This window comes from Meleagris gallopavo, chromosome 21 (assembly GCF_000146605.3).
Source record: "Meleagris gallopavo isolate NT-WF06-2002-E0010 breed Aviagen turkey brand Nicholas breeding stock chromosome 21, Turkey_5.1, whole genome shotgun sequence".
Classification (NCBI taxonomy): domain Eukaryota; kingdom Metazoa; phylum Chordata; class Aves; order Galliformes; family Phasianidae; genus Meleagris; species Meleagris gallopavo.
Window position 1 is genome coordinate 5,544,159 of NC_015031.2, and position 14,066 is coordinate 5,558,224.

Consider the following 14,066-nt stretch of genomic DNA (forward strand, 5'->3'; position numbering starts at 1 on the left):
CTGAATGAATCTTTTTGCATTGCTAATACAGTTTCTTTCAAAGACTGATTGTAAAGCATCTTCAGAAAGTATTCAATTCTAATTGATTTCATGTATTTATTTCTGCCTGTATCATGCACCCATGGCGGTTCTTTTCTTCAGAGAATGAGGAAGAGAAGAGTCCAGTGATAGATATGAATGATACATAGAGAGAGAGCAACCATGTAAGTTTGTGTGAGAAGATCTCTTCCCTTTCCTAACCAGTCTATTAGAGAGTTCCGCACTTGCAGCTTGTTCCTGTTCTTGCTTGTAGATTGAGAAGCTGCTCCGGGCTCTGACACCAGCCTAAAGCCCTCTGGTGGAAAGCCTTTACCTACTCAGTTAGTTCTGTGTTAAGCTGGAGCCATGTTCAGCACATACAGTGCTGTTTTGAACGATTATCTGGTGGTTTGGGGGACTGCAACGGGAATGTAGAAGTGCTGGGTATTCAGGTTTAGAAAAGATCTGCTTTGTAATTCAGACTTGCTGCTCTACCCCTGTAGAAATGCAGGATCCCACTCAGGCTGAGCACACCCCATATTCAGCCTGTTTTTCACTTCTTGATTTTACTCCTTCCTGAGTATACTCCTCGAACTTCCTGGCACCCCATCAAGTTAAGAAAGCAGTAACATTTAGTCCGTAAAACCAACCTTGTGAGGATAATTGTTCTGTCTGGTAACAAAGAATCAATTCTGAGGCTTGGGGGTGAGATCCCCTATTTTGAGGGGAGCAGTGGGAGGAGATCTTGTTTGACTTGCTTTTGTGTAGTTGGATTAATCAGTAATACCCAGGAGAGCACTGAAAACCATCCCCTGCCAACTAACACGACTGTTGTTATCAGCCCCAACAGCTTTCAGCAGGATCTTGCCAGAGTGGTTTTGTTTCCATTTTTCTCATAGGGAAGAAACTCTGATTTTAGCATTCTTTATCTCTTACCAGATGAATCTGTAAACTGATTCTGCTGTTTTCCTGCCATATAGAGACCTCTGAGAATATCTGTGCGTGTGTATGAGTGCCTCTGTGCATGGAAATCTGCTTGGGCATCGTGTACCACAGCTGGGAACGCAGCCACAAAGACAGGGATCTGCAGTCATTTCCCTTTAACTATTTGATATTTGATAATGATGTTGATAATGAGCTGTCCTTTGTGAAAATAATTGTGTCATTTATGAATTGGCCTGGTGCCTGCCTCTCGCTTTGCATGCAGTCTTTCATGCCTAGATTGACAGGAGAAATTCTGCAGTTTGTTGAGCTGCTTCAGATCTGCCCAGGCTGTGCAGGGAGCCCACCATCCTGACCTGACTGCAGGCACCCAACAGGCAGTCTTTCCATCCTTGCACTCAGGAGGTGTTTAACTTCAGTTTCTTCAGCCGTGAAGCAGCATCTTCCATCAAGTCCTCAGTGAGACTTTTCTGCTATACTGTTTGTAGCTTGAAGTTAAGGAGTTTTGGAGTACCTGAGGTCAGGCAGTGTCTGGGTGAGAAGTAGAAAACATTTTAGTTCTACCAGAAGCTTCCTAACTGAATCTGCAACCACAGAGGGGCTGAGCCTTGCTGGGTGAGGGACAGAGTGGTGGGAGAAGGCAGGGTTTTCTGGCTGAGATTTGTGTTGGCATAATATCCTTCTTTTCCTTTGTTTTCTCTTTTCCCACTCAGTTAAATCCAGGTGGATCTGTTGATCACAGTGACTTCTCACCAACTCCTCCTGCACCTCCTTCCTGCCTTGTCATGGGCGAGCAGCGTCCAGAGCAGGCATCACTGGCTGTTCTCAAATGCAGTGACTTACCTGGTCAGAGTAAAAAGAAGAGAGGCTTCTTCATCAAAGGAAAAAAGCTCTTCAGAAAACTTGGGTCCAGTAAGAAAGACTAGCAAGGGATTTATCGCCATGTATAGACTGCCTGTGCAACCCACACAGGCACTGAAAATTCAGGAGAAGCCCTCGCAATAAGCTGATTAGAGTATTTTCATAGGAGAAAAGTGTATATTGAATAGAGGAAACTCCTCAGTGGGTGAGCTGCGTGCTCTGCTGAGAGCTCAGCCATGGGTGCCCACCCAGTGTGGGCAGCAGCTCTGAATGGTGTCATGGCACTGAGGTGTGTGAGGCCTCGGCTCTAGGATGCAGCTACCTCCACAGTAGTGTGTCCTGCTCCTTGCAGCCCTCGATGCACCGGTTCCCTGTAAATATTTTAATTTAAGAAATATATTCTGGCTGTAAGTTAGCTAAATGGCTTTTCCCAGCAAAGCCCCAGCCCCGTAGGAAGAGCTCCCTTGTACTACACCCCCTGGTATTTCTCTGGTCCAAAGGAGGTTGTGTCGAGTCCTTCACTTCCTGCAAAGAAAGTTTGCACTTTTCCTGTGAATCCCCTTTGCTGTCTCTGGGCTGAAAAGTGAGTTATTTGTACTGTAAACCTGTAAATATGCAGCTGTGCCTAGGAGCATCCCACACTGCCTCAGTCATGTTTCAGCACGAGGATTCCCATGGAGGAAGGAGCGATACCCAGGAGGGGATCGATGCTTCTGCCAATAGCGTGGGCTGCTGTAAGCTGCTCTTGGCTGGCTCACCCTGACCACGCACTGGCTGGGGACTCCGCCTTATTTATTTATTTATCTATTTATTTATTTATGTATTATTTATTTTTTTGTCTGCCTCTCTCACCATTTCACTTGGCTGTTTCAGTGCGCTGCTCCTCAGTTGTTGGAGCATTTGGAGAGCAGAGCTGGGGATGGAGAGTTTGCAGCTGTTTTCATATGAGATGATGTGTTCCTTCAGTCACATCCCTTTCTAAGCCACGGAGTTTTGTACAACATGGTTTCTATCCTTTGCTGTGTTTCTTTCTTTGCATGTTTCAATGGGTACTTGTTTTGAGAAGGACAGTTATGTGAGGTATGTGAATGATGCCAGCACAGTGTCCACAGATGTTGGTGATAAGGTATGTTTTTATTTAATATCAAATTTTATTATAATAAAGTCTATTTTCACAAAAATACATTTTCCTTAAAAAAGCACCCGCTTCATTGTTGCTTATTTGGGAGTGGGGGTGGTGTGTGTGGTGGAAGAACAATTCCAGTCCCTGGCACCCTGAGGATGCTCCGTAGCCCCTCATGTGGGTCCCTGCCTTCCCTGTGATCACCATGAGAGCAGTCCTCCCTGCGAATGGAAACTCTTTGCCTCTCCTGTCACAAGAGACCTAATTCTGGAGGAGGAGACATCAGGTGCAGTTACACTGCTGGAGTGTCTGGATCACGGAGTGCCCAGGATTGGCAAGGACTTGTGGACATCATTGGCTCCAGCCATGCTCAAGCTACTCAATGTCTTAACCTCCCATGTTGAGCTGTAGCTGCTGAGTTCTGTAGTGCCTCAGAACACGGTGTCTCTGATCAGGTGAGAGAAGGCTGGAGATACTGGAGACAAACAGATTTTTCCTCCTGTCTTGCTAGGAGTTGCAGTTTTTCTCCTTGCTTTCCCTAGAAGATGCCTGGATCCAGAAAAAAACGATACCTATGGCAATTGACCCGTCAAAGGAGAAGGAAGACATTTCCCCTCTCACCAACTGGAATGCCTATTTACATTCTTCAATATACTTTGGGTAGAAGTGAAAAATAAAGAAACCCCAAAAGCACTGAGGTCAAACCATAGAGTCTTGGCTTCAGACTCGGTGAGCAGATGGTGCTTTGTAGAACCCTCTGTGGAACTGCAGATACTTGAAACAGCTCTGCAGTGTTATGGGGGGCTCTGCAAAGGCCACTGATGAAGAAGCTCCCAGAGGAGCAACCAAAGCACCAAGGCTGCTGGGGTTGGAGAAGTGTCTGGGCAAGGGACATATGGCTTAGTTGTGGGCAGTGCTGTGTGGAGCCAGGAGCTGGGCTCAGTTATCCCTGCAGTCCCAAATCGTGCTATTCTATGACTATAATCCTAATTTTGGCAGCAAGTGCTTCCAGAAATACCTCTGTGTGCTGCAGTTGCTGTAATTATCTCCCACTCACCCTGTCTGGAGGAAGTTGGTTGCAGTTCTAAACTGAATTTAACATCTGCAGTTTCCTAAGCGAGTCGTTGGAGGTCTTTTGAAAGAAACTAACTGTTGTTGCACTTATCGGTTCATCAGGGAGTGAACTGAAGAGCAAAGCCCATAGAAAGAACAACAGCAGCTGCAGTGTTCTGGTCCCTACCCAGAGCAGGTGCCTGCAGGAGACTCTGCTTCTCCCTTCGTACTTCCTTCAGCCAAGTCCTTGTGCCCATAGGTTCATGGTGACTCCCTGCTGCCTACCAAATTTCACTGTTATGTACACGGACTGCCATCACACAGCAGTCACACTAATCCAGTTGGTTCCCCAGCACCAGGCTCTGCACCAAGACAGAAGTCTTAAGGAAAGTTCAAGACCTTCACACACATCTCCTACAAGTCAAAGAGCAGAAGAAATTGGAAAAGGGGAAAGTGGACAGAATCAGGGGTACTTATACAAATGTTCTCTTAGCATCTTCTCAATTCTAGAGAAAATACCAACGTTTGGTTAGCCATAGTTCCCAAGAGCATAGAATCATTGAATCTTTTGAGTTGGAAGGGCCCTTAGAGGTCACTGAGTCCAACCCCTCTGCAATGGGCAGGGACACCTGCAGTGCTCAGAGCCCCATCCAGGTGAGCTGAGCCTCGGCACATTCTTGAGTTCACGAAACTCCTTTCAGCAGAACAAAGCTTGGGCTGACTTTTTACAGACCTCAAGAAGCGCAAGAGTTGAACATCCTTGTACAGCTCTTAATTATGAGCTCAAAAAATGAATTGATGTAGGGAAGATTAGACAAACTGGTCTGACCTGGGCTTTTGGACCACAGTGCTTAGAGAATGAGGGAGGTGGTGCGTGGCCCTGGGTAGGGCATGGGATCATCTGTCCTTGTAAGCCTTCTGCTGAGGGGTCCTGTCCAAAGTTACACATTGTCCAGAGGACCAAATTGTCTCTGAAGTGACACAGGAACAAGTGAGCCATCCTGGAGCACACCTACAGCTGGGGAGATCGCTGCCATCAGCTGCTGGAGGATGGAGAAGTCACTCCTGCTTTTGGACTCATCCTTATTAATCACTGCTTAAAACTGGGAGCACAGAGCCTCTGGCCGGGATGTACGCTTCTTATTTTGGGTCTTCTGGCTGCTCTTGGTCCAAGTATTTGGAGGCCTTGCAGGCAGAAGGAGCGGTTAGATGGTGCGGAAATATCTTTGCTCTGAGGCAACACTGCTTGAGCTGACATTATGTTCTTGTTTCCTTACCCTTGGAGGAGCAGCACGTGGTGTCTCATTTGCTGCTGAAGGTTTTGAGAGCAATTAAGTTTGCATTGTGAAATGCAAGTATCAGCACAAATATTCACTGTCTTTCTCATTAGCTTTTGAAAAACCCTTATCCTTGTTCTGACCAGAGAGCTGCATGGAGCAGCAGAGTAAGCAAGAAGACAGTGGCTGCAAAACTCTGCCAGCTCTGCCCCTTTGCACAAGAGCAGTGCTGCAAATGGGACACATGCTCTCTGGCTCTTTGCAAGGCTTGTTCTTTGCTTTGCAGGTTTTTTCTAAAATGTTAAAAGACCGATACAGAGAGTTAAAGGACATGGTTCAGCCTGCAAGTAGCCCTAGGGCACCAGCATGAGCAGAGCTGATGCTGGGAGCAGGGGGGCAACGCTGTAGTTCCTGAATGCCCCGTGCTGGGAGGAGTTCAGACGTTCACTGAACCCGCCCTGGTGAACTCTCTCAGTCTGTGCTGCTGACAAGGAGTTTCTGTTAGGGGACGAACACAATGCAGTAAGCTGGAGTCCCATTTAGGAGGAAGAGCTGGTAAGCATCTCCTGTGCTTCTTCTCACCCCATCTGGCTGAAGAACATCATTCACCAGGTCCAGCAGAATCCCAGTTCCCTGTAGTGTTAGCACGGCTGTAAGACAGTGGGATTGGTCCAGCAGCTGGGTTTGCACTCAGACAGGGAGAGGGACTTTGTGCAAGGGAAGGCTGTCCAGTGAGCTTCCAAGAGCACAAGGGCAATTTGGGCAAGAGAAAACCCCAACCTGAGCTGCCCAGAGCTCAGGATCTGTTGCTGGAGGCAGATGATGGTCAGACCATCAGCCAGGTTCCTCTCCTGCTGCTTCTGTCTGTGCAGGGAAGCATAAAGCACAAGGAATGGCATTTGTGAGCCCATCCAGCCCACAGCAGGGGGACAGGGCAGGACAGGTTAGGGAGCTGAGATGGAGAGTGATGAGCAGATCTCCCCTGGAGCTGATGCCTCCACTCCTGAGACTTTTTCAGCCTTTAAGAGCAGTAAAGGACAATGATGGGGAGAAGACTCTATTCCTCCTATGACCCCCAAACCACTGCAGGGTGCTGCCTCATCCTGGCGGGTGTGCAGGACCGTTTGTGGGGCACACAGGAGCCCCTGGTGGGAGCTCGGCTGGGCAGCGGGTGCTGCTCTGCTTTGGCCCCACCAACCTGGGGGGCAGTTCCCCATGGCTCAGATATCCCACATCAGATAACAACCTGCTGCAGATAAAAGCGTGGCCACAGAGATGGGCACAGTGAGGACAGAAGAAGACAGCAGGTGAGAATCTGACCCATTGCACACTTGCTTTTGCTTTCATGGAAGATGCTGCTGCTGCTGCATGGGAAGGCCTTGCTGGGCAGTGCACATGCTCGGGGAGCATTGCATTGGGAAGGGGCCACTTTGTGTGCTCCCTTGATGTGTTCCATCTGCACCATTCATGGTCGGATGCATGGCTTCTTGATTTTCCTCATTTCTTACCTTTCTTTGCAGGGATGAAAGCAGAAACCTCCTTCCTGGTGTTGCTGGCAATGCTCATCCTGTTCCTGGAATCTGTATCTTCTTCCTATGCTATTGTCTCTTTCTCAGGTTGTGCAGATCAGGGACATTCCTGGTCTGAGTAGGAAAAAAAATAAAGTTAAGTCTAGGAGAACCTGAACTCTTGTAAGCAGCTGAGTCCCAGTGAGAAGAGTAATCAGTTTGTATCTATAGGGCCAGCAATGCTGACACTTTCAGGTTTTCTCAGTAAATTTGGGACCTCTGGATGGAAACATGCACCTGTAGGCGTTTTTTAGTTGGAGTCCTCGGTAGAATGAAGTTTGATTGCCTCAAGGACATAAAGACCACGAGCTCAGCCATTTTCCAGCAGGTAGAGCTGGGAAACTGAGGAGATTTCAGCCCTGCTCCTCTGCTGAGGCTGGCAGGAGCAGCACAGTCTCCTCCAGCTGCTGTGCGGGCTGTGAGATCACAGAATCACAGAACTGGGGATTGGAAGGGACCTCCCGAGACCATCGAGCCCAACACTAAAATCAGGTTCTCTACAGCAGGTTGCGATGACTGCTCTGTTAGCAGTTCAGATAACAGCCAGGAGCTCCGTGCTGCCTGAGCTCAGCGTGTGACCCGCAGGACCAAGCGTGGCTTCAGCCCATCTCAGTCCCATAGAAGTTGCTTTGTTCTCCCTCGCAGCATAAAGAGCCTGGAGAACGATGCCTCGAACCCCATAGAGCTGCTGAGATATTTCAAGCAGCCCACGGCGGGGCCACGAAGGAGAAGCTTCTCTGAAGGAGAAGCTGTGCTGGGTCGTGAAAGGGACTTCAGTGTCACAGGTCGGGGCGTCGCTTTGCTGGGAGCGGTGCCATCGCGAGCAGATGTGGGGATCTGTGGGGCGAGGAAGAGGAAGGGGCTGAGGGGGGTCGGGGCTCCAATCCCGCTCACCCAACCGGAGCACCCCGTGCCGTGCTGAGCAGCGCTGTCCCCAGGAGGTGGCAGTCCGGACCTCCTGCAGGAACGTTCGCAGCGCAGTGGTGATGCATTCCGGAGGCTCCTTCCACAGGGGAAGAATTGTTAGCACTTGGCCGGCTGTGACTGCTAGCAATCAATGGTGAAGATAAAACTGAAGAAGAGAGGAAAGGAAGAAGATGGCTTAATGCTAGAAGCTGATTCCCCTTCTGCGCAAGCTTGGCATGTAATTATATCTATATCTATATCTATATCTATATCTATATATATAAAATATATCTGATATTATATATATCAGATGTGACCACAACTTTGTAGGTTTAAATGCTTTCATAGTATCATAGAATCAGCAAGCTTGGAAAAGAGCTCTCAGATCTCCGTCCAACCGTCCGCCTATCACCAATATTTCCCACTAAACCACATCCCTCAGTGCAACATGTAAACCTTTCCTGAACACAAATGATCAACGATATGATAGAAGTGCAAACTGCCGCTCAGGGAGCATCCTCGGCACAGCTCTGAGCAGGATGACCCTAAGTGACATTCCCTGTGCTCCTCCACAAGAGGCTGGTGCTATGATAGAAGAATGTGTCAAGTGGACAAGAAGGGAAACCCTTTTCCTGATCTGGGAGACGTCCCAAACTCAACAGAGCTGGTGCGTGCCAACACGTTGATGCTCTGTGGTTTCCTTGCAGACTTGCTCACACCAGCTCAGCTGGGGGTGATTTTCAAGGCCACAGATGTGAGCAGCAGAATAAGAAAGTAAACTGTGAATTTTGTAGCCGGTACCGAACGATCACAGGGAAGTGCAACAAGAGGTGAGGGGGGATGCATGGGTCATCAGTAGAAGCAAAACCATGACCCCCCAAATAATCCATATATAGGATGCCTTATTTAGTTTTACAACTCACATAGTTGGTTCCTCGATTCTTGAATATTTTAATTACAGCTTTGCTTCATGGGTTCTTGGTGTCATACGTGAATGAGCTAGTTGGCCAACAGTCCTGTGTTGGGAACTGACCCTCCAGCATAGGACATCTGTCATCAGCCTGCATCCTTCTGCTTTCTCCTGGGTTTTAGCTAGCTCTTCCCCTTTGCAGGGTGTCAATGCTCTTTTTGGCTTCCTGGCTGGGCACATGATGTGACCGCACCAGAACCCAGCTGTGCCACTGGATTCATGGGCTGGCAAGACTACCTTGTGCAGCTTCAGGGTGTATGGAGGGATGTGACTGTTACATGGAATGTAAAAGCTATTTCTCAGCACTTCCAGAGCCTTCTTAATGTAGTAAAGGGGAAAGTGTGCCAGACAGTGGTGTGTTTTCAAATAAATAACACATGGGAGTTGTCTGTCCCTCCCTATTTACCAAGCACCTGGCAGGCAGAGCGCCTGTGGCAATAAGCTCCCTTGGGAGGAGGAAGGAGTCAGACAGGGGATGATCATTCTCTGCCTGCCTAGGGCATGACTGAGCCTTCAGACGTCTATGTAAGAAGTAGGGAGAGGGCCACCTGTCTCTTTCCACTCTCAGAAGGTGATGGCTGCAGTCAGGAGAGGATCTAGACTCTGGGATAAGGATGGGTCACACCCATGCCAGGCCTAATGCCACTAATATTTGGCTGTCCTTTCATTTGCTGGTGCAGGAGAAATTCATTACTAGGAGCTTGCAACAGAGCCTCGGCAGATGGTTGCCAGCAGACTTTTGAAGATGGTGTGTCGGTCCCCCATGGGTGGACAGAAAGAAAGTGATCCTTTGGATACCCTTTCCCACTGATAATATTTGGGACACATTTGAAAAAAACAGGGACAGAATTTAGGGATTTTCAGGGCTTGAACAGATCGCAGGCTGAGGCTGCAAAACACAAGTCCAGCAATTCATGCCTCATGATTTTTTGTTGATGATCTTGCAGATGCATCCATTCCTACGGCCATTTTCTGACACACACATTCTGCTTTCATCCCCTGCAGGTTCAAAAGGTGTCAAACAAGATCGCCCGCTTCTCCCCTGGGCAGCTCAAGTTAGACCAGCAGCGGTCACTCACGTTCATGCAGTGGGGTCACTTTATTGACCACGACCTGGATTTCAGTCCTGAATCCCCATCCAGAGTCGCTTTCAGTGGCAAAGCGGACTGTCACACCAGCTGCGCCAAGCTGCCCCCCTGCTTTCCTATCCAGGTACAGCCAGCCTTGCTCTTGTGGTGATGTGGGGGACAGGGTGTTGGCCCTCCAGCTGGAGATGGTGACAGCTCTCCCTGTCCCTGCCCACCAGGGCACAGCTCCTAGAGCATCCCAAGGGGTCGGGCTGCTCTCTGGTGCTGAGTCCCAGGGATGCCCTCAGATGCCAGACACAGCCCATCTTTTCCCCCTTTTTCAGCCTTTAACCACATCTTCTTCAAGGATATGGCTTTGCTTCAGAGGTACAATGCAGTGACAACATGGATGGTACCCAGTTTACAGCAAGTGGATCAGAGATGGGAGTTGGGTGCTGGTGTCCCGTTGGTAGCCCAGAAAATCCATGCCCATCTGATGGTTGCTTACGGGGTGAGGAAGTGGTGAGCACCTCTCACTAGTTGCTAAGCATTGTGCTGGGAAACACAACAGTCACGTTGCAATCTCTGCTCTAGTAAATACATCCAAGGAAGGGATAAGACTTCATTGAGTATTTGCCCAGTGTGTGTTTGAGAACGTAGGCAGCACCACCAGTTCTGGATGGCAACTGTCCACAACAAAGAGTAGATGTTGACACTAGACTGCAACATGAAATGGGAACACAAGTCCAATATGTACTTACAAGGGGAAAAAGGGAAGGTATCCATAGGACTTTCTTTGAGAAGATCCAGGCACCTGCAGTCTTTCCTGAATATCTGGGACTTGATCTTCCAAAACCATCTCTGCTGTCAGTCCGAGCCCTCACAGCTGGGGCTTGGGATTGGTCTCCACACCGTCTACCATGAAAACTCTCTCTGAAATCGCTCCTGTTGGCTTTTCTTGTGCTGTAGCACCACAGTGCAGATTCTGCGCTCCTGAGGTGATGATGAATTATTCACTTATCTTTCTACAGATCCCACCCAACAACCCAAGGATTAAGAACACAAGAGATCGCATTCCCTTCTTTCGCTCTGCTCCTGCTTGTGACAGCAGCAGAGCCACTCGAGAGCAGATCAGTGCACTCACATCCTTCCTCAATGGCAGCATGGCGTTTGGCAGTGAACAGCCTTTGGTCAGCAAGCTGAAGAATAGGAACAACAAGCTGGGCTTGTTGGCTGTTAATCACAATTTCACAGACAAGGGGATGGCATATTTGCCCTCTGCCAGGATGCCCTGTGTCAAGGTCAGTGGGAAAGCAAATGTCCCTTGTTTCTTTGCAGGTAACTTGGCTGCTGAGACCATGGCAAATTCTACAGAGAACAATTCCATCAGCTCTGCTTCTTTGCTTTGCTTGCATGCTTGTTGTATATAAGTAGAAAAAAGCAGAATGAGGTGATCTCATCACTGGCAGCATGCTCTATGGGACATCAGCACAGGCCGTAACCCATTGGCAGGGCCTTCTGCTCCATTCACGCTTTGACATCTTCTTGACCACTTTTTCAACCCAGGCTAACATGACATGAATCATGATTCATGATTCTTCGTTAAAAAAATTAAGATCCAGTGGCAAGCCATGGCAAGCGTGGTTTTGGCAAGGACTAAACTTTGTTGCAGCTATAACTCAAAACTAAAGTATCGTAGAGTCATTAAGGTTGGAAAGGACCTCCCAGATCCCCAAGTCCAACCCCAGCCCATCCCATCATGCCCACAACCACGTCCCTCAGTGCCACATCTCCATGGCTCTGGAACACCTCCAGGGGCTGTGACCCCGTGACTCCCTGGGCAGCACCACTCTTTCGGAGAAAAACTTTTCCTAATATCCAACCTAAGTAATATTTCAGTGCTTTAGGCCTTTCAGACTACTCTCCTGAATGGGCCTTAAAAATCTGTACACAGAAATCAGCTGGAGATGAATTTATAAACTCACAGCTCTGTGAAAACTCCATTGAAAATTCAGTGTTTGTTTGGGTCTTTCCGGTCCCTGAGAGCTGAGGAAGTGGTCCATGTGCTGCTGCCCAGCAGGGCTCAGTGATTTTGGACTGGAGCTCCTTTGGCAGTGCCGGGTGGGTGCCGTCTGCTGGAGGAACCACAGTGCTCGTTTTGTCTGTCCTTCCGCAGCCTCTCACAGGAGGGCTTTGATCGTAGTGAAAGGGGCTCTGTGCTGAATGCGTGAGCAAATCCCTCCGTTCACTGCAGAACTCAATGCCACACATTTACTCCTCTCTGAGTGCCCCTCTATTCCATCTTCACCTGCTCACTCTCAGGTTTCCTGTCCTGGGTGTTTGAAGTTGGATTTAATATTTCATCATGATGCTTTTGTAACTTACTCCTTCAAGCTGTGAGCTGTTTTGCTTTTATTTTAACTTTCCAGTGAACTTGATTGTGACTGCCCTCTTCTTTAGTCAGTGGTTTCTGCTGGTTTGAAAGACACCTTCTGACCTACAGACCTCCCTTGGCCATCTGGACATTCCTCTGCCCATTTTCACTTCTCCCTTGAGCTGAGTCTCTGCTATGGGAACCTGGAGGACTATTTGTAGTGAACGCCTCAAGTTGCCCTCTCTGTTTGTGATGCTCAGCACAACCACATTTGTCTTGACTCAATCATAAAGACAACACTGCTTCAGCAGGAAATGGCTTTCCACTGGAGCTCTGCAGCCCTTGGGCAATACAAGTAAGTGCACTTGTGATGCCCGTAGGCGATTCTCGAGCAAGTGGGATGCTGGAGCTGGCGTGCATGCACACACTCTTTGTGCAGGAGCACAAGTGCCTGGCCAGAGAGCTGAAGAGATTGAATCCACACTGGAATGGGGAGAAGCTCTATCAGGAGGCATGGAAGATTGTGGGTGCCATGATCCAGGTACCACGTCACCCTCCAGCTCTGCTGCCTTCTCCTGTGGTTTCGCAGGTGTCCTTCAGGCTTTGAAGGTGAGCGGTTCCATTGGGTGATGGGTTTTTTTTGAGTTGCATTTTTCAGCCTCCTCCTTAACATCCCAAAGACACACGAAACCTCTGCTGTGTGGACTAACACAATTTCCCACAGGTGTTTATATCATCTGTGTCAGCACCATAGATGTGAGCAACTGCTCGCCCATTACTTTGATGAATAAGCAATTAATCATTCACACTTTTTCGGTTTCCCTTTAGATTATAACCTACAGGAACTATCTGCCTTTCTTCTGAGAAGAAATTTATGGAGATGGACTCCTTCCTACAAGGGCTGCAAGGAGTGGGTGGATCCTGCATATCCAGTGTCTTCACTATGGCTTTTCGTTTTGCTCATGCTTCAATTCCCTTGTTCATGGGATGATTAAACAAACATTATGAGCCCACATAACCCAAACTGCAACTCAGCAAAACCTTTTTTGGTGTCTGGCATGTTGTGAAAGGAAGTAAGTCCTATGTTGGAATCACTGAAATCACAGGGTTGTTAAGGTTGGAAAAAACCTCTAAAATCATCCAGTCCAACTGCCACCTACTGCCAGCATTGCCCACTAGCCTGTGTAAACCATCTTGCACTTCTGGGGTGTAACTTTATTTTGTTCTGCCTTTCCTGCCCACTCTGGATGAACTCCTGCTTCACCCAAACTTAAAAGCAGTTTGCATTAGTTGTATTCACTCGCCTTTATCACCAGGCAGACTTTCCCAACACAGCTGTTCTCTGCAGTCAAATGCCACCCATCTTATTATGATGTATGCAATCTGATTGTTTGATTGCTGTACTTCCTAAGAACTACAGTATTTTCTTTTTAATGTTTTACGTGCTGGAAAATCGACTCTCCTGCTCTGGAAGCCTGTAATGAGCCATAGGCCATGCTCTGCTCTCTAGAGCCTTTTTCCCTTGTGCTTTCCATCCTACGTTGCTCACCAGCCGCTGTGGATCCTTTGCAGGTGGCATCGACCCCTTCCTGTGGAACTGGATGGCCAACAGGGCCCAGCTGATGACTCTCTGAGCCTCTCTGAGCAGATTGAAAGGATTGGGCTTGATTTAGCTCTTAACATGCAGCGTGGCAGAGATCATGGCCTCCCAGGTAAGCTGACTGTGGCAGCAGAGCTTCCAAAGGAAAACAAGTGAAAATCAGGCACTCATGGAATTGAACACTGGGAAACATCTCCTGCCCGTGCTTGGCTGAAACTCCTCTCAGAAAAGCACATTGCACGATGTGAAAAAGAAAATCTCACTCTGTTTTACCTCCAAAGACTGTGTCCCAGGAAAAGAAAAAAAA

At 48.3% G+C, this 14,066-nt stretch overlaps 1 protein-coding gene and 1 pseudogene across 6 annotated transcripts in view; both read left to right on the forward strand.

Moving 5' to 3' along the window:
* Window positions 1–3,021, forward strand: part of TSPOAP1 (TSPO associated protein 1) — a 37,594-nt gene extending 34,573 nt beyond the window's left edge. For 4 of the 6 annotated variants that reach the window (XM_031556430.1, XM_031556429.1, XM_031556433.1 and 1 more), the window contains one exon: window positions 1,674–3,021. In XM_031556430.1, the coding sequence (XP_031412290.1) occupies window positions 1,674–1,886 (213 nt within the window). In that variant the 3' untranslated portion in view covers window positions 1,887–3,021. Of the gene's footprint in view, window positions 1–141; window positions 204–1,673 lie in introns of all 6 variants that reach the window. The other 2 variants (XM_031556434.1, XM_031556431.1) reach the window with 1 other exon arrangement.
* A 93-nt stretch (window positions 3,022–3,114) lies between these two features.
* On the forward strand, window positions 3,115–14,066 carry LOC100548257 (annotated as a pseudogene).